This window comes from Scyliorhinus torazame, chromosome 12 (assembly GCF_047496885.1).
Source record: "Scyliorhinus torazame isolate Kashiwa2021f chromosome 12, sScyTor2.1, whole genome shotgun sequence".
NCBI classification, from domain to species: Eukaryota; Metazoa; Chordata; class Chondrichthyes; order Carcharhiniformes; family Scyliorhinidae; genus Scyliorhinus; species Scyliorhinus torazame.
The window spans coordinates 217,951,012-217,972,144 of record NC_092718.1 but is presented as its reverse complement, the minus strand read 5'-3'; the positions used below and the strand labels follow the sequence as shown (position 1 = coordinate 217,972,144).

Genomic DNA, 21,133 nt, shown 5'->3' with positions numbered 1-21,133 from the left:
GTAAACAAAACGAACAGTCGGCTGGCGGCTAACGGTCAGTAGGGCGCGCACCAACCTCCCGGCCACCCGCCGCTGAACCCCGATTAACCGTCGCTCTGTTGGAATAAACACATGCGAAATAACCCAGGCAGTGGCGGCAAACGAGTGAAATTCAAACCTTGTGAGGTACCGGAGCCGTTTTACTTTAAACCGGGGCCTTGAGCTGCTGGAGGAGGGCCAGCGGAAGTCCCCCCCCACCGCACCTACCGATTGGACGGCACAACCAGATAGGGGGCGGGGCACAGCTTTACGCCGGAGCCGATTGGCCGCCGCGCACGTCAGTCGGTACAGGCCCCGCCCTCTTCTGTACCCCCCCCCCTCCCCCACCTTACCTGCGCCGAAGTCGACGCCGTTGTTGTCAAGCGCCTGATCGCAGAGTGGGAGACCGAGCGGCAGCGAACAAGTGACCGGGTTTGTCCCACGTTTTAATTATCCTGTAAGATTCAAAAGAGTGGGTTCCCCGGGGAACCTTCTGGAAAAGGGGGTAGGCCGGCCCTGGACCCTGCTTGTCACAGGATCCGAGTCAGTGATGGTCCCCCTCAGCTTCACTGTGAGCGTTGTCAGCCCAGCGCGATCGCGGGCTCTTCCACCCGTTTAGCCGAGGGAAAGACGTTATAATTATCTCACTAAAAACAACTGAATCGTCTGCACCTCACCGAGCTGCCTCCTGAGGGAACGACATCTCCTTTCACCAGGACTTCCCAAAGTGCTTTACAGCCAATGAAGTAATTCTAGTCTGACGTCGTCAGGCAGGAAACGCGGCAGCCAATTTGCACACAGCAAGCTCCCACTAACTGGATTGTGCCAGTGGCTGGGTCATCTATTTCCAGCGTATGTTTGAAGTGGGGCTGCTGGGTTACCGGGATAGGGTGGAGTTGTGGGCTTAAGTAGGGTGCTCTTTCCAAGGGCCAGTGCAGACCCGATGGGCAGAACGGCCTCCTGCGCTGTAAATTCTATGATTGTATATAATTAAGGATCACCGCGAAGAGATCCCTCTGCCCCTTGTCGAAATAGTGGCCATGGAGTCTTTCACATTCACTTAAAAAGGCAGGCCGGCTCTTTTGTTTTGACGTCTTATCTGAAAAGCAGCACCTCTGGAAGTCCAGCACTCTCCCCGTACTGCACTGGGACTGCCAGAATTGGATCTTGTGCTCAAGTCTCTGGAGCATGATTCAAGGGCCACAGTTCTGACTTGAGCAAGAATACTGCCATGGCTGACATCTGGATGGGGATACTTTTATTTTCTCTGGCCCCGACACACTCACCCACACCCACATCTCCCCACACTTGAATCTATTTTGGTCCTTATTTTAATCACTGGAAATGGAAATTGTGGCCTTTATTCACTGTTACGGAATCCTGTATTTGTCTGTAATTCATTTATTGACTGTGTCTTATTGTGGATTATATGTGGATGACATTCTCTTGTTCTTGAAGTATTGTCATCTGTGGTCACGGTGAGTGAGTGGATTGTCCTGGTGTTGCCATGGTAAATATGAGATGTGCCAAGTATAGCGCTACATTGGATAACTGGTAATGTAGCACAGGATTGTGGTCAATACATTCTCTTTGGATGTAAAAGTGTACATTGCAGAGATAGCATGATATCCAATTGCAGAGAACAAAAATATCTTGCATAATTTGATAAACCGCTATCCAGCTTGATGGGGCTGAGAAATCTTTTTTTTGAACCCATCAGGCAGTTTCTGTCTGCAGACCATGTGAAATATACTCTATTGTGAACGCTAACCAAACCGCTTAGGATATTGAGCAAGCCACAGGGAAAACCACAAATAATAATAATAATAATTGCTTATTGTTAGAAGTAGGCTTCAATGAAGAAGCTTGTAGTTCGCACTATATAATTCTGACCTGCGTTACTGGGAAGGTGACGCACCAATGCTGCCAGCAGCATGAGAACTCGTACATTGCATAATTTTGGATTATTATTGTTCTTGTAGCTATGTATAGATATTGAAATAGGAAGAGGTGTAGGACATCAAGCCTAGTCCGCAATTCAGTTAGAGCATGGCTGATCTTTAACTCCATTTACCTGTGTTGGCTCCACAATCACCTTAGCTTAAAAAAAATCTATTTCACTCAGTCTTGAATGTTCCAGTTTTCGCAGCAACAACACCCCTTTATGAAGAAAGAAAGGCTTGCATTTATATATTGACTTTCATGAACACCTAAAGTCCGAAAGCACTTTACAGTAAATGTGGGAGAGAATTCCAGATTATTTGGTACCCGTTGTGACCTCACTTCTAAGTAACTTGGCTCTCATAAATAAATTCAGGTTAAGTAATTCAGGTTATTTTTGTTCAATTGTATGTGTTGACAGTTGACAAATTGAAATTCCTACATTAACTGGACAACTTTTCCATTATATATTCCTATATCTAAATTAGTAATAAAACTACATACAAAAATTTAATTGAAAGTAAAATACTGTGGAAGATGGAAATCTGATAAACAAGAGAAAATACTGGAAATACACAGCAGGTAAGACAACATTTGTAGAAAGAAAAGCAAAATTAATTAATGTTGATGGCCTTTCAACAAAACTAGGAAGTTTGAAATTTTATATATTTCAGGGAAGTGATCCAGTTATTCCCAGTTACATTATGCATCCTGATCCAGTCTTACTCCTACCCTCGAACTCCACATCACCTGAAACACAGAAGCATTGAAAAGAAGAGCTGGAGGAGGCCATTTGGCCCTTCGAGCCTGCTACGCCACTCATTATGATCATGACTGATCATCCGATTTAGTAACCTGTTCCCGCTTTCCCCATAGCCTTTGATCCCTTTAGCCCCAAGTGCTATATCTAACTACTTAAAAAATATATATATTTTATTCAGGCATTTGTATGAACAAGCAACAAACAAAGCAAATGAGAACAGAAGTAAAATTGTACAACATAATAAATAACCAACACCCACTGCCCCCCAACCACCACCAGCCTACCCATCCCGTCCTGCCTTCCCATTTTAACCCCATTATTCTCTCACCTCTTTCCCCCTTTGCTGACACTCAATCCTCCTTAAAGAAGTCAATGAACGGCTTCCACCTCCGAGCGAACCATTGACCAACCCCCTCAAGACGAACTTGACCTTCTGCAATCTCAGGAATTCTGCCAGGTCATGCACCCATAGCTCCGCTTTCGGCGGCTCCAGTCCCTTCATCCAAGCAAAATCCGGTTCCGGGCTATCAGGGAGGCAAAGGCAAAGACATTGGCCCCTCTCACCACCTGGACTCCCAGGTCTTCCAACAGCCCGAATATCGGTACCTCTGGACGCAGGGACACCTTCACCCCCAATACCTTGGACATTAAGTTCTAAAACCGTGCCAGAACCCCTTCAGTTTCGGACGTTCCCAAATCATGCGAACATGAATCGCAGACCTCCCTGCGCACAGCCCACACCTGCCCTCTACTCCCTCAAAGAACCTACTCAACCCAGCCACCGTCATATGCGCCATGTAGACTACTTTAAACTGGATAAGACAGCCTTGCACACGACGAGGATGCATTCGCCCTCCGCAGGGCCTCCTCCCATGTCCCGATCTCCGCACACTTCCGTTTAACATGGGCAGCACGGTAGCATTGTGGATAGCACAATTGCTTCACAGCTCCAGGGTCCCAGGTTCGATTCCCGGCTTGGGTCACTGTCTGTGTGGAGTCTGCACATCCTCCCCGTGTGTGCGTGGGTTTCCTCCGGGTGCTCCGGTTTCCTCCCACAGTCCAAGGATGTGCAGGTTAGGTGGATTGGCCATCATAAATTGCCCTTAGTGTCCAAAGCTGCCCTTGGTGTTGGGTGGGGTTGCTGGGTTGTGGGGATAGGGTGGAGGTGTTGACCTTGTGTGGGTGCTCTTTCCAGGAGCCGGTGCGGACTCGATGGGCCGAATGGCCTCCTTCTGCACTGTAAATTCGATGATAATCTATGACATCTCCCAACGGGGCTTCCTCCCAGTCCATCAGCTCCTTATAGACCTCGGGCACCTTCTCCTCCCCTACCCCCTCCTTTGACAACTCCTTAACTTGCAGCCCCAGGGGCGACAACCCAGGAAAGGAAGGCACCTCCCTCCTCATAAAATCCCCGACATGTAAGTACCTAAAACCATTCCCCCTGTGCAGCTCATATTCCTCCTCCACGCCCTCTAATTTCGCAAAGCTGTCCCCCATGAACAGATCAACGAATTGCTCAAGCCCTGCCTGCCGCCGTTCCCTCGCATCCAGTCCCCTCCCTGGTGCAAACCTATGATTATCACAAATCACACCGAGGTACCCTCCAGTCTCAAATGCTGCCTCCATACCCTCAAGGTCAACCCCACCACTGAGCTCACGAAGTACCTGGCCAGCGGGAACGGCAGAGATGCTGCCAACAATGTCCATAAGCTCGTTCCCCTACAAGAAGCCCCCCCCCCCCCCCCCCCCCCTGACCATAGCGATATTAGCTGGCCAGTAGTAATTCATTATATTCGGCAACGCCACCCCTCCCCTCCCCATGCCCCCAATCTTAAAAAAAACCTCGACCCGCAGAGTCTTCCCTGCTCGGACAAACCCAGAGATCAACGCATTGACCTTTTTAAAGAATGACTTTGGGGCAAAGATCAGGAGGTTCATGAAATATAAACAGGAACCTTGGCAGCACCGTCATCTTCACTGTCTGCACCTGTCCCGCCAACGACGTTGGCAGCACGGCCCACCTCTTAAAATCCCCTTTCATCTATTCCATCAACCTAGTCAAATTTAACTTGTGCAGCTGTGCCCAATCCTGCGACACCTGGATGCCCAAGGACCTGAAACTCACCCCAACACCTTAAACGACAGCTCCCCCAACCTCCTCTCCTGCGCTCTGGTCTCAATCGGGAACACCTCGCTCTTTCCCATGTTCAGCTTGTACCCGGAGAACGTCCTCCAAAATCCCCAGAATGCTGGCAGTACCCTTCAATGGGTCCGAAATATATAACAACAGGTCGGCCACGTACAACGAAACCCAGTTCTCGACCCCTCATCCCCACACAATCCCTTTCCAATCTCTCGATGCTCTAAGTGCCATAGCCAAAGCAAAAAGCAACGGGGAGAGTGGGCAGCCCTGCCTTGTCCCATGGTGCAACCTGAAATATCCCAAACCCATCCTGTTTGTCCGCACACTTGCGCCTGGCGCCCTCTACAGGAACCGGACCCAGTCCACAAACCCCTGCCCAAACCCAAACCACCCCAACACTTCCCACAGATACTCTTACTCCTCCCTGTCAAAAGCCTTTTCCGCGACCATTGCTATTTCTACTTCATGCCCCACCGGGGGCATCATGATCACTTTAAGTAATCTCCTCACACTTGCTGACAACTGTCTCCCTTTCACAAACCCCGTTTGGTCCACATCTCTCACTTCCGGGACACAGTCCTTAATTCGCGAAGCCAACACCTTCGACAACAACTTAGCATCCACATTCAACAATGATATCAGGCGGTATGATCCACACTGATCCGGATCCTTGTCTTTTTCAGTATCAGGGAGATGGATGCCTGCGATAGTGTATGGGGGGAGTTCCCCCCTCTCCCTAGCCTCATTGTATGCCCTCACCAGCAACGCCCCAGGTCCCTCCCCAAACCTTTTATGAAACTCCACCCAAAACCCATCCGGACCTGGGGCCTTCCCTGCCTGCATCGCCCTCATGCTCTCCATTACTTCCCCCAACTCAATGGAGCCCCCAAACCTTGCACCAACTCCTTATCCACCCTGTGAAACTTGAACCCACCCAGGTACTGCCGCATTTCTCTTCCACGCCCCCCCCCCCCCCCACCCCCCCCCCCTCCCCACCCACCCTTCCTATCCCGTCCTTCACTTTACCAATCTCCCTCGCCATCTCCTGTTTCCTAAGTGGGTGAACCAGCATCGTGCTCGCCATCTCCCCATACTCATATATTGCCCCCCTGGCCCTCCACAACTGCCCTACCGCCTTCACCGTGGACACCAATCCAAACTCCATCTGGAATCTCTCCCTCAACAACCATGCCTCCGGGGAGTCCAGGTCAGGAATCTTCCCCAGGACCTGCCTCATAAATCCCACATTGTCCCAGTTTGGGGCATGAACATTTACCAGGACCACTGGCATCCCCTCCAGCTTCCCATTCACCATCCCAAACCTCCCCCCCTCCGAATCTGCCACAATGCTCCCCGCCTCGAATGCCACCCGCTTGTTCACAAACACCGGCAACCCCCTCGTCTTCACATCCAGTCCCAAGTTGAACACCTGCCCTACCCACCCTTTCCTCAGCCTTGTCTGATCCTCTATCTTTAAACGTATCTCTTGTAGAAAAGCTACGTCTGCCTTCAGTGACCCTCAGGCCCACCCTTAGATGTCCACTGTCATCACTCCCTTTTCAGCTGTGCCACACCAACTGCACCCTTGTCAGCACCTCCCCTCCCCCAAACAAAACAACAGCCCCATCCCCCCCCCCTGCACGAACAAGCTGACTACCCTCCATTGTGCTCCCATTAACTAGCTCGCTCTGCTAGCCTGGCAGCCCACGTCCAAGGCCTCCAAACCTCCTACCCCACCCTTATTGACCCCCCCAACCCGTCTGCACTCCCTACAGAAACAAAGAAACAGAAAAAGGTGCACTCACCCTTAATGCTCCCCAAACATCCCACCACCAAGCCCAACAAAACATTTCAGAGGAGAAAAAGCTCTCCAAAAACCACCAAAAGGAAATACCTCACATCGCCTTCAAAGTTCAATGTCCTCCATCTCCATTGTCCTGTCAAAAACTCTATCACCTCTTCTGGTGTACCAAAATAGTAATCTCGATTCTGGAAAGTCACCCAGAGGCGGGCCGGGTACAGCACTCCAAACTTTACCCCTTTCTTGAAGAGGACAGCCTTGACCCGGTTAAATCCGGCCCTCCTCTTCGGCAGTTCTGCGACCAGGTCTTGGTACACCTGCAGCTCTTTCCCCTCCCAGGTGTACTTCCTCGCCCACTGAAGAATCTTCTCTTTGTCTAAGAAGCGGTGCAACCGCACCATCATCGCCCTCGGCAGCTCGCCCGCCTTTGGCCTCCTGATCAACGCCCTGTGCACTCGGTCAACCTCCAGAGGCCGATCAAAGACCTCCTCCCCCATCAGCTTTTCCAGCATCTTGACTACATATGTGCCGGCCTCTGCTCCTTTGATGCCTTCGGGCATCCCTACGATCTGCAAGTTTTGCCTTCTGGAGCGGTTCTCCAGATCTTCTACCTTCTCCTTCAGCTTCTTTTGAGTCTCCCACATCACCCCTACCTCGGCCACCAACGAGGCGAGCTGTTCCTCGTGCTCCCCACCAACTCCTCCACTTTTTGGCTCGCCTGGCCCTGGGACTCCAGCCTCTGCTCCACTCGATCAGTCCCTGCTTTGAGCGGCTCTACCACCTTGGCTAGGTCCTCCAGGGCTTCCCTTCTCTGTTGGCTGAACTTCTCATTTAAGAAGTCCACCAGCTGCTCCGTTGACCACTGAGCAGGCAGAACAGTCCCTTTGCCCTACGCCATCTTAACATGTGGCGCACAAAGCCTCTCCTGCTCCACTAGCTCCTTTCTTCTCGACCTATTCCTAGATCGTGGATCCATCCACGAGTCGCACCAGAGGAATTCCACCTTTTCCTGGCACTCCTGCACCTCTTTCCATCCAAATTTCCACCCCTCAGATGGGGAAAAGACTGAAAAAATCCACCTTTAATGAGCGCTACCAAATGTGCACCGCTCACTCCATGGTTGCCACCAGATGCCCCTATATCTAACGCCTTCTTGAAAACAAACAATGTTTTGGCCTAAACTGCTTTCTGTGGTAGAGAATTCCACAGGCTAATCACTCACAGGGTGAAGAAATTTCTCCTCGTCTCAGTCCTATATGGTTTACTCCATAGCCTCAGACGATGACGCCTGGCTCTGGACTCCCCTGCCATCAGGAACATCCTTCCTGCATCTACCTGTCTGGTACTGTTAGAATTTTATAGGCTTCTCTGAGATCCCCCCATATTCTTCGAAACATCAGCGAATAGAATACTAAGCGACCCAGTCTCCCCTCATACATCAGTCCAGCCATCCCAGAAATCAGCCTGGTAAACCTTCACTGCACTCCCTCCATAGCAACAACATTCTTCCTCTGATAAGGAGACCAAAAGTACGCACAAAATTCCAGGTGTGGTCTCACTAAGGCCCTATATAACTGCAGCAAGACATCCCTCCTCCTGTACTCTAATCCTCTTGCTATGAAGGCCAACGTGCCATTTGTCTTCTTTACTGCTTCCTGCAGCAGCATGTTTTCAGCAACTGGTGTACAAGGACATCCAGGTCTCGTTGCACATTCCCCCTCTCTCAATCCATAACCATTCAGATAATAATCTGCCTTCCTATTGTTGCTACCAAAGTGGATAACCTCACATTTATTCACATTATACTGCCTCTGCCATGCAGTTGCCCACTTGCTCAACTTGTCGAAATCACACTGAAGCATCTCTAATTCCTCCTCACAGCTCACCCTCCCACCCAGCTTTGTGCCATCTGCAAATCTGGAGACACTACATTTAATTTTCTCACCTAAATCATTAATATACATTGTGAATAGCTGGGGTCCGAGCACTGTTCCCTGTGGTACTTCAGTCACTGCCTGCCACTTGGAAAAAGACCCCTTTATTCCTATTCTTTGTTCCCTGTCTGCCAACCAGTTTTCTATCTATCTCAATACACTATCCCCAATCCCATATGCTTTAATTTTACATGCTAATCTCTTAAATGGGACTTTGTCAACAGCCTTCTGAAAGTCCAAATAAACCACATCCACTGGCTCACCTTCATCAACCCTACTAGTTAAATTAGACAAATACATTTTGGCTTCACTCTTCATGTGCAAACCCACAGACGATCAACTAATGGTGCTTTCTTGTGCAGGTATTTACTAAAGGTGTTTATTGCCATCATCGTATGGACTTCTTAATATAACCAAATTGCAGTGCCTTTGCACTTTGTCTTGTGTGCTGTTCACCCATAACTTGATTTATATACACTGGTTATGTCTGAGAAAAATCACGACAAAGGAAAATTCTGAACTCTGTACTTGTTCCATTTCATTTTGAATTGTGGACAGATGATTATTTTATTCTAATGTTCCCCTCTGACAGTTTCAGTCTATTTCTGGATGCAGAGGTTTTCTGTTGTCCAGTTACTAACGCTGGCAAACTGATGCTCCCTTACACACTTGTGAAACCGGTCACTTATTTGTACTATAGTAATTTTCTTCCTTATTATTAATTATCTTTTGCCACATCTTACTGGCTCTTCTGTTTCCAGACCTCTGCGACATTCAGTTAAGCACATGTAAACATCCTGGGTAGTTAAGTCACATTTCTGATTATTAATTAACTATTCATTGGGAAGTGTGCCTGGTTTGGACTCACAAATAAGGAGGAGGAATGTGTCATGTTTGTAATTTAAAGTCCTGTGAAGCATATGCATTGTGCTGGCTAGGCCAGCATTTATTGCTCATTCCGAATTACCTGTGGGAAGTCAGTGGTCAGCCACAGTGCTTCAAGTGGTAACAATACATCCATGGAGCTCTTAGATTGGAAGTTCAGGAATTTAATTCACTGATGATGAAGGAATAGTGATATACTTCTAAATCAGAATGGTGTATGACTTGGAGGGGAGCATGAAAGTGATGATGTGCTTTCCATCCTAGTCCTTCTGGGTGGTAGAGGTCACTGGTTTGGAAGGTGCTGTGAAGAAGCTTTGGCTAGTTGTTGCAGTGCATTTTGTGGTGGAGAGGGTATGTGTGTGCTTCTGTACCATATTCAGGACATGTGCAATTGTACATCATACAAAGAGGACAATCAAGTGTATACAACGATAATAAAGGTATCCCCACAGCCCAGTCCCATAATTCCCTTTTTTATCCAAACCCCCACCCCCATTTGACGAATGTGATATAAAATAGTTACTTTAGAGATATTAGTTAATGTAATGTAGAAATAAGCCACTTTGATTCTGGCAGATAGAGACAAAAGGGATTTGAGACCGCATGGAAAAAGCAGGAAGAGGTGTGTCTACGAGAGTGATGCTGCATTGATAGGGGCCAGAGAAAGGGATTGGAAGTGAGCCAATCAGAATAGATCAAACAGGTTAGGAGGGATATAGGCTGACCTATGGGCGTCGAGTATGTGAAACTTGATACCATTTGAATTGATTTTCAGAGATCCCTTTGTCTCTTTGTTCATTCGCTTTCTGGGATGTAGGAGACTGGATGTCTCTTATGTTTCTGTGAAATGAATCAAGCTTGCAAGCTGAATAAAATAACTTCTTTTTACGTGCGAATCCATCTCGACTTTTATTGAGGCCAGACTGACGGAGAAAGAATTTTGGGAATCAACACATTTGCTGACGACCACCTGCCCCTTACAGAAGGTAATAAATGGCATCCACCTCTAATAGAACCCGTCATCCAATCCTCTAGTGGCGTATTTGATTTTTTTTCAAGTGCAGGAACTCTGACAGATCCCACAGCCATGCCACCACCTTCGGCGGCGCAGATGCCCTCCACCCAAGCAAAACCCACCTCTGGGCTATCAGAGGTCAAGGCCAAAGCGACAGCCTTCTTCCCCTCCTACAGTCCCGAAAAGTCCATTAAGATTGCCATCTATGGCCACAGCTCCACTTTAATCCCCAAAACTCCGACATAGTTTTGAGGAAGGAAACCCAGAAATGTGACAGTCTTAGGACATAGAACATACAGTGCAGAAGGAGGCCTTTCGGCCCATCAAGTCTGAACCGAGTGCTGACTAAATTGGCTGCATATTCTCAGAGAAATTGTTACCACTGGGGGCTGGCGAGAATGGAAGAGGAGCAGTCACAAGTATCCTGTCCTCAAACTTGAACCTGTACAGGAACCCTCCTCCAACCACCCCCAAACCGACCCCATGTCCACGACCCACCGCCGCACTTTCTTGATGTTTGCTGCCCAATAATAATGCATCAAGTTAGGGAATGCCAACCTCCCGACTGTCTATCTCTCTGCAGGAATGCCCTCCGAACCTAGAGAGGCGGGGGGGGGGGGGGGGGGGGGGGCTTACCCACCCACACAAAGGTCGAGATCAGCTTGTTATTCCTACCAAGAATGACTTGGGCAGAAAGATTGGATGACAGTGAAACGCAAACAAGAACCTTGGAAGAACGATCATTTTAACTGTCTGGACCCTTCCTGCCAATGACAATGGGAGGGCATCCCATCTCCTCAAGCTCACCTTCAGCTCCTCTACCAGACTGCCAGGTTCAACTTGTGCAACAAGCCCCAATCATGAACCACCAATATCTCCAGGTGCCTAAAACTAATCTTGGCCAGTTGAAGCGGTAATCTCTCCAGATCAGCTCCCTTCCCTGGAATGGTTCATTGGAAAAACCTCACTCTTGCCCAAGTTCAATCTATAACTTGATAAGGAACCAAACTTCCTCAGCACTTCCATTATCTCCCCCACATTGGCGAGAGGGTCCGTAATGTACACCAATAAGTCTGCGTACAGGGACACCCTCTGCTCCCTCGCTCTTTATGTCCTTCTTCCTGGCCGACGACCGAAGTGCAATAGCCAAAGCAACCAGGAATTGGGAAAGTGGACATCCCTGCCTTGTACCCCTATACAACTGAAAGTACCCCAAATTTAATGCATTGGGGTGAATGCTGGCAGTGAGAGTCCTGTACAAAAGCCTAATCCACAAAATGAATTTAGGCCCAAAGCCAAATCGCCCCAGAACCGCAAAAAGGTACCCCACTCCACCCGGCCGAACGCTTTCGATGTGACCATGGAGATAATCACCTCTGGTTCGACCCCCAATGAGGACGGCAGCACCACATTCAGAAGTCTCCTAATGTTGGTCAACAATTGCCTTAACAAATCTTTTTGCTGTCTGGAGGACTGTTCTTGGTCCTGGACCTTATGATAGTGCAGGTCTGCAAACCTTGAGATTAACTACATGGGCAGGATGGGGACCTGAGTATGAGGTTTTTTTCCATTAGCATCTTTGATGTTGCCAAACTACATTGCAGTGTAATTTTTCTTTCAAGTGCATTTTAATAGTGCAGGTGCCCCCTTTTTTTAAATAAATATTTTTATTGAAGTTTACACTTGTCCACTGTACAGGATATGATTGAAACAGTTATTATTTACCATTCACATGTTTTTCCTTTTTAAGCACTCTCTCCCCAACCTCTCTTCCCCCCCCCCCCCCCTCCCAATTCCTCCCCTCCCCTTTTCTGTAATTCGGGCTCTGTCTTAGGCCCTTCCGTCGTAAATGTTATAATCTATTGTTCATCTTGATTTTGTTCCAATGGCTTTGGCCCCCTCTTCGATCTTTCCCTGGGTACACTCCTGGTGTTTCCTTGAGTTCCTCCCTTGTTCTTGTCTGCTTTGTGTGGTCCTGTTGGTTCCTATTGGTCCCCCTCCCTTCCTATCCGTTATTGGCCTGTAACAGGTCTTGGAACAAGCTGATGAATTGCCCCCATGCTTTGTGGGAGCCTTCGCCCGACCCTCGGATGGTATACTTGGAATTACTCCATCTGGGGAAGATTGACAGGCCTGCCAGCTAGTCTGCAGCTGATCGCCAGCCGAGCAGGATTCTCTGGCAGGCGATTAAGGAAGCAAAAGCATGGGCATCGTCCCTCTTCCTCATATGAAGTTCTGGCAAGTCCGATACCCCGAAGACTGCCACTTTCTTGCACGGCTCCACCTTCACCCCCACAACCATGGTCATCACCTCGAAGAAGGCTGTCCAGAACCTGATAAGTCTGGGGCAGGCCTAGAACATGTGGGCATGGTTGGCTGGGCCTCCCTGGCCTCCACCTCCGGGAAGAAACTGCTCATTTGGATTCTGGTTCGATGCATTCTATGCATCACTTTAAACTGCTAGAGGCTTAGTCTTGCGGTGGAGCTGGCACTCCTTAGTGCTTCACTCCAGAGCCCCCATCATACTTCTGTCCATAGTTCATCTTCCCATTTTTGTCTTTCTCCGTCTAGTGGTTCTCTTGCCCTTTCTAAGAGTCATCCGTCTATGTTTCCACAGTTCCCTTTCTCCATACTGTCCATGTCCAGTAGCTCCTCCAACATTGTGTCTCTCGGGGTACCTCGCTGTCTCCTTGGGGAGAAAGTTTTTGATTTGTAAATTTCGGAACTTCTGTCCATTCGGTAGTTCTAGTCTCTCCGTCAGCTCGTCCAAGGTTGCAAGTCTGTCCCCCATGTAGAAGTCCCTAATCGCTAGCATCCCCCCATCCTGTCTCCACCTCTTAAAGGTGGCGTCTAGCATGGCTGGTGGCAATCTGTGGTTATCGCAGCTGGGGGCCATGGTGTACACCTCGGTTAAGCCAAAGTGTTGTCTCATCTGGTTCCACGTTTTTAGCGTCGCTACCATCACTGGGCTGGATGTGTGTTTTGCCGGTTGAGATGGGAGTGCTGTCGTGGCGCTGGTTCGGAGGGTCGTTCCCCTGTAGGAGGACTCCTCCATCCTCACCCATTCCATGCTCGGTCCCCTTACCCATCCCCTCAACATCTCGGCTGTGAATGCCCAGTGACAGTATTGCAAGTTCGGAAGGTCCAGGCCCCCCATGCTTCTTCTCCTCTGCAGTGTTGTCTCGGGGATTCGGGGATTCTTCTTTCTCTCTTCCCCCACCCACCCACCCACATAAACGCCATAATAATTTTATTTATCCTTTGGAAAAAGGCCTTGGGGCAGATGCCCTTTTCTGCCTCTCCATTGGGATACCTATGGGAGTTGGTGAGATGTTTAAATCTGTAGCTCTTGGCACAACGAGTCAAGTAGTCATTAGCGAATTGCAGGCTATTGTTGGACCCTACCGGATCCAGAATGCCATGTATCGCGAGCTGGTTTACCATGCCCAGGAATCTTTGGAGATCTGGAATGGAGGATGGGGTTGGAAATTCACTGATTGCCTTTGTTTTATGTGGGTTTACCATGGTGCCTTTTCGCTTACAATATGAACTGAAATCTGAATGGCGATCTTCGAGAATTTGCACTTATTATTTCAGTGTTAATCCTGCTTCCTGCAAGCTGCTCAAGACAGCCTTGAGTCTTATGTTGTGTCCCTCAACAGTCATTCCATGGACAAGAACAACATCCATAGGCAGATGACTCTTTTAGGCCTTGCAAGATGGCTGACATTGGGAAAAATCCCAAGTGCTGCAGAGGACCGTCAACTAGAAGTAAAAGTCTCATTCAATTAGCACCATTTCAGTAAGCTTCTTGTGCCTCTTAAATGATCACTTAAAATTCTGTACAGTACTGGTCACCCTATTATAGAAAGGATATTATTAAACTAGAAACAGTGCAGAAAAGATTTACGAGGATGCTACCAGGTCTTGATGGTTTGAGTTATAAGGAGAGGCTGGATAGACTAGGACTTTTTTTCCTTGTAGCGTAGGAGGCTTAGGGGTGATCTTATAGAGGTCTATAAAATAATGAGAGGCATAGATAAGGTAGATAGTCAACATCTTTTCCAAAAGGTAGGGGAGTCTAAATCGAGAGGGCGTAGATTTGAGGGGAGAGATGCAAAAGGGTCTGGCAGGGCAATTTCTTCATACACAGGGTGGTGAGTGTCTGGAACAAGCTGTCAGAGGCAGTAGTAGAGGCGGGTACAATTTTGACTTGCGTGGTTCTCTTTATTTTGGGTGTGAGGAGTCACTTCAAACTCTGACACGCTGAGGTTGTCTGTAGAATCTAGGGTTCTGGAGCTTCTTGGCAGCAGTTTAGAAGCCCAGTTTTGTGTTAAAATTACATTGTGAAAGCTTACATGGAATATTTTATATAAGTAAGACATTCTAATCGATCATCTCAATTGCATTTTAAATTTAATGCTTGGATTTGAATCTAATCTTGAGTGTCAGAGCTAAGGTACTCTGCCTGGGTATCGCAGATGGCGACAATAGCACCCCAAAACAAGAGCGGAAAGACCCCTGGCAACCCGATCGAAGCATCTCCTCTTAGACTACTGCAGGCAAAATATACGGATTCTCCCACATATAGAACAATATGACAACTACTTATGAATATTTCAGAAAATTCAGCTTTATGCTCTGCATGTTTGAAAGATGTGAATAAAGATGACGATCCTCCCGAGATTCCTGTTTATTTTTCAGTGTCGTCCTATTTTCATTCCGCGGTCCTTTTTTAAAAGGATCAATAAAATCATCCTGGGATTTGTTTGGGCGGGGAAGTCCCCGCGGGTAAAGAGGGGATGCTGGAACGGAACCATAGCGAGGGGGGACGTGCGTTGCCGTATCTCAGCAATTACTACTGGGCGGCTAACATAGCCATGATAAGGAAATGGATGGTGGGTACGGGGTCGGTTTGGGAGCGGGTGGAGGCTGTTTCGTGCAGGGGCACCAGCTTGGCAGCCCTGGTCACGGCTCCTCTGCCGCTCCCGCCGGCCAGGTACTCCACCAGCCCTATAGTGGTGGTGGCTCTGCGGATTTGGGGCCAATGGAGGAAGCACGCGGGGGAAGTGGGAGCATCGGTCTGGTCCCCAATATGCGACAACCACCGATTTGGCCCGGGGCAGATGGACGGCGGGTTTCGAGCGTGGCGGGGGGTGGGAAGAATGGGCGACTTGTTCCTGGAAGGGAGCTTCGCGAGCATGAGGGCACTGGAGGGGAAGTTCAGGCTGGCAAGGGGAAATGACTTTCGGTACTTGCAGGTGCGGGATTTCGTACGTAGACGGGTCCCGTCCTTTCCACGCCTTCCACCAAGGGGGATCCAGGACAGAGTAGTTTCCAGGGGAGAGGTAGGAGAGGGGAGAGTCTCGAATATTTATAAGGAGCTTATGGGAGCGGAGGACACAGGGACCGAGGAACTGAAACTCAAGTGGGAGGAGGAGCTTGGTGGGGAGCTGGAGGGAGGCATATGGGCAGACGCTCTGGGGAGGGTAAATGCAACCGTAACATGTGCCAGGCTCGGCCTGATTCAGTTCAAGGTAGTTCACCAGGCCCACATGATGGTGGCCCGGATGAGTAAATTCTTTGGGCTGGAGGACAAGTGTGATAGATGTGCGGGAGGACCAGCGAACCATGTCCACATGTTCTGGGCATGCCCAAAACTCAGGGGGTACTGGCAGGGATTTGCAGACATCATGTCCTGGGTACTGAAAACAAGGGTGGCGATGAGTCCAGAGGTGGCGATTTTTGGGGTGTCGGAGGACCCGGGAGTCCAGGAGGGGATAGAGGCCGGCGTTGTGGCCTTTGCTTCCCTGGTAGCCCGGCGATGAATACTGTTGGCCTGGAGAGATCCAAAGACCGAAGTATGGCTGTCGGACATGGCAAGTTTTCTCGGCTTGGAAAAAATCAAGTTCGCCTTACGAGGATCACTATCGGGGTTCGCCCGGAGGTGACAACCATTCATCGACTTCTTTGCGGGGAACTAATCGTCAGCGGGGGGGGGGGGGGGGGGGGGGTAGAATAGTGCAGAGTAGGGGGGAAGAATAGGTGGGTCTATTTGCGAGAGAGGAACTGTTATTTGCACTATGTTTTTGTAATTGATATTTGCACACTAATGTATTTTGTTACTGTTTACAGTGCCAAAAATACCTCAATAAAATTGTTTGTTAAAAAAAAAGAAAGATGTGAATAAAATCTTCAACATCCCAGCCAGTCTGCAAAACCACTGTACAACTTTGGGTTTGGTGGGGCAAAAGAGTAGGAAGATCACATGTTCCAGTGGTTCAGATGGATGTTAATGATCAGCTGGCACTATTCAAAGAGCAATGAGTACTCTTGGTGCACTGGCTAATGTTACTCCCTCGCTTGTGGCCTTCAGCTACATGCCCACCCCCACCCAATAAGTCATTTCTCTCACGATTGTTTGTGGAATCTTGCTGCGTGAAAAGTAACTACCAAATTTGTCTGCCTAGCTTATTGTAATGTAAGTGAACAAGTGTGAGAAATATCAATCCACTGCTCAAACCCTCATCCACGCCTTTGTCACCCCCAGACATGACTATTCAAATAAGTTTTTTGACCAGCCTCCCATCTTCCAGGTCTTCTTTAAAAGCCACTTCTTTGATTAAACATTAGTCTAACCTTCCTAATATATCGTGATTTGGATTGACATCCTCATTGTTTTGACGATGCTTTTGTGAAATACCAGGGGACATTTTAGTATGTTAAAGGTATGAGATACTCCAGTACGTAGCAGAGCATAAAATAATGAGTGTACCTGTGGTATAAAATCTGATTATTCATAGTGTTTAAAAACCAGTTCCAAATTGGCATGGACCCATAACAAAAAATTATCTCTCTTTTGGCATTAAATTGACCATGTCACTCAAAGAGACCATATAGTAGGCGTGGAAAGATGTCCCACTCATACTCTTCTGAAGTTAGGGATGATTACTATTGTTGGGATATATAGAGGGAGCTTTACTCTGAATTTAATTGTGCTGCACATCATCTCAGGTTGCTAAACATTGTCGCAGGGTGTTTAAAATGAGAACCCATCATTTCCTGGCACTAAATTCCCTCCCTTGATAACCACAGCATTTACAAACCAGAAGGAAATTCAAGAATGTTTGACTATCTGTGCTTAGATACTTCACATTGGTTTTCAACTGACAACATAACAATGATTAGAGTTGAGAAGTATTTTATGAGGAAATCCAGGGATTATTAAAAGCTACATTATAAAACATTTCTTGACTGGTGGCTGAACTAGCTGTTTGGGTTCTTTTCAATTTAGGTGATAGAATTGAGCATCTATGGCTACAGACTCGCCTCGTCGTCCCAGCCGATGTACTGGTGGAATAATGGTCCGACATCAGGCAGTGACGTAAGGAATACATTTATTTCATTTGTTTAATATTGAATACATTTGATACTTAAGTTTAATATTAGTTATAGAATCATAGAATGGTTATAGCACATAAGAAGGCCATTTAGCCTATTATGTCTGTCACCTGTCTGCAAGAGCAACTCTGTTAGTCCTATGCCCCTGCCTTTTCCCAATAACCCTGCAAATGGGGCTGTTTAGCACAGGGCTAAATCGCTGGCTTTGAAAGCAGACCAAGGCAGGCCAGCAGCACGGTTCAATTCCCGTAACAGCCTCCCCGAACAGGCGCCGGAATGTGGCGACTAGGGGCTTTTCACAGTAACTTCATTTGAAGCCTACTTGTGACAATAAGCGATTTTCATTTTCATTTCATTCCTTTCTCTTCAGACATTAATCTAATTCCCTTTCGAAGCCAGGATTGAGTCTGCCTATACCTTACCCTCAGGCAGTGCATTCCAGATCCTAACCACTCACTGTAAAATGTTTTCTCTCATGTCACCTTTGGTTCTTTTGCCAATTACCATAAATTGGTGTCCTCTAATTCTCTGTCAATGGGAAAAGTTTCAATCTACTCTGTACAGAAGCCTTGTGATTTTTAACATTTTTATCAAATCTCCTCTCAATGTTTAAGCTTCACCCACCCATCAAAGTAACTAATGTTTTTCATCCATGGAACTGTTCTTGTAAAACCTTTCTGCATCCTCGCTAAAGCCTTCACATTCTTCCTAAAGCGTGGTGCCCAGAATAGGACACGATACTGCAGTTTGGAGAGATGGTGGTGTACTGGTAATGTCACGGGTCTAATAATTCAGAGGTCCAGCCTAATATCTAGGGACATAGGTTCAAATCCCACTACTATGGCAGCTGGTGGAATTTAAATTCAGTTAATAAATCTAGAATATAGAGTGAGTCTCAGTACCATGACAACTATCATGATTGGTTTAAAAACCCATCTGGTTCACTGGTGTCCTCGAGGGAAGGAAATCTGCTTTCCATATCTAGTCTGGCCTACATTTGACTTCCAACCCGGAGCAATGTGGTTGGCTCTTAGCCCTCTGAAATGCCCTAGCAAGCCTCTCAGTTCAAGGGCAATGAGGGATAGAACATAGAACAGTACAGCACAGAACAGGCCCTTCGATGTTGTGCCGAGCCTTGTCCGAAACCAAGATCAAGCTATCCCACTCCCTGTCATTCGGGTGTGCTCCATGTGCCTATCCAATAACTGCTTGAAAGTTCCTAAAGTGTCCGACTCCACTATCACAGCAGGCAGTCCATTCCACACCCTAACCACTCTCTGAGTAAAGAACCTACCTCGGACATCCCTCCTATATCTCCCATCCTGAAACTTATACTTATGCCCCCTTGTAACAGTTTCATCCACCCGAGGAAATAGTCTCTGAACGTCCACTCTATCTATCCCCCTCATCATCTTATAAACCTCTATTAAGTCGCCTCTCATCCTCCTCCGCTCCAAAGAGAAAAGCCCTAGCTCCCTCAACCTTTCCTCATAAGACATATCCTCCAAACCAGGCAGCATGCTGGTAAATCTCCTTTGCACTCTTTCCAATGCTTCCACACCCTTCCTCTAGTGAGGTGACCAGAACTGCATACAATACTCCAAATGTGGTCTCACCAGGGTCACGTACAGTTGCAGCATAACCCCATGGCGCTTAAACTCAAGCCCCCTGTTAATAAACGCTAACACACTATAGGCCTTCTTCATGGCTCTATCCACTTGAGTGGCAACCTTCAGAGATCTGTGGACATGAACCCCAAGATCTCTCTGTTCCTCCACATTCCTCAGAACCCATCCGTTGACCCTGTAATCCGCATTAAGATTTTTCCTACCAAAATGAATCACCTCGCACTTATCAGGGTTAAACTCCATCTGCCATTTTTCGGCCCAGCTTTGCATCCTATCAATGTCTCTTTGCAGCTTACAACAGCCCTCCACCTCATCCACTATTCGACCAATCTTGGTGTCATCAGCAAATTTACCGACCCACCCTTCAGCCACCTCCTCCAAGTCATTGATAAAAATCACAAATAGCAGAGGACCCAGCACTGATCCCTGTGGTACACCGCTGGTAACTCATCTCCAGTCTGAAAATTTTCCATCCACCACCACCCTCTGACTTCTATGTGATAGCCAGTTACTTATCCAATTGGCCAAATTTCCCTCTATCCCACACCTCCTTACTTTCTTCATGAGCCGACCATGGGGAACCTTATCAAACGTCTTACTAAAATCCATAGATACGACATCAACTGCTCTAACTTCATCTACACACTTAGTTACCTCCTCAAGAAACTCAATCAAATTTATAAGGCAAGACTTACCCTTCACGAATCTGTGTTGACTATCCTGGATTAAGCTGCATCTTTCCAAATGGTCATAAATCCTATCCTTCAGGACCTTTTCCATTAGCATACCGACCACCGAAGTAAGACTAACCGGCCTATAATTACCAGGGTCATTCCTATTCCCTTTCTTGAACAGAGGAACAACATTCAACACTCTCCAGTCCTCTGGCACGATCCCAGTGGACAGCGAGGACCCAAAGATCAAAGCCAAAGGCTCTGCAATCTCACCCCTTGCCTCCCAAAGAATCCTAGGATATATCCCATCCAGCCCAGGGGACTTGGCGACCCTAAGGTTTTTCAAAATTGCTAATACATCCTCCCTCAGAACATCTACCTCCTCCAGCCTACCCGCCTGTATCACACTCTCATCCTCAAAAACATGGCCCCTCTCCTTGGTGAACACTGAAGAAAAGTAGTCATTCATCGCCTCTCCTATCTCTTCTGACTCCATGCACAAGTTCCCACTACTGTTCTTGACTGGCCCTAACCTCACCCTGGTCATTATTTTATTTCTCACATAAGAGTAAAAAGCCTTGGGGTTTTCCTTGATCCGACCCGCCAAGGACCTCTCATGCCCCCTCCTAGCTCTCCTAAGCTCTTTTTTTAGCTCATTCCTTGCTACCTTGTAACCCTCAAGCGACCCAACTGAACCTTGTTTTCTCATCCTTACATACGCTTCCTTTTTCCTCTTGACAAGACATTCAACCTCTTTTGTGAACCATGGTTCCCTCACATGGCAATTTCCTCCCTGCTTGACAGGGACATACCTATCAAGAACACGCAGTATTTGTTCCTTGAACAAGCTCCACTTTTCATTTGTGCCTTTCCCTGACAGTTTCTGTTCCCATCTTATGCTCCCTAATTCTTGCCTAATCGCATCAT

At 47.7% G+C, this 21,133-nt stretch overlaps 1 protein-coding gene across 5 annotated transcripts in view; it reads left to right on the top strand.

Moving 5' to 3' along the window:
- Positions 1 to 363: 363 nt before the first annotated feature.
- The window catches only part of bcas3 (BCAS3 microtubule associated cell migration factor), a 1,250,799-nt gene continuing 1,230,029 nt past the window's right edge, over positions 364 to 21,133 (top strand). For all 5 annotated transcript variants that reach the window (XM_072469937.1, XM_072469940.1, XM_072469936.1 and 2 more), the window contains exons 1-2: positions 364 to 450; positions 17,798 to 17,887. In XM_072469937.1, the coding sequence (XP_072326038.1) occupies positions 17,817 to 17,887 (71 nt within the window). In that variant the 5' untranslated portion in view covers positions 364 to 450; positions 17,798 to 17,816. The remainder of the gene's footprint in view (positions 451 to 17,797; positions 17,888 to 21,133) is intronic.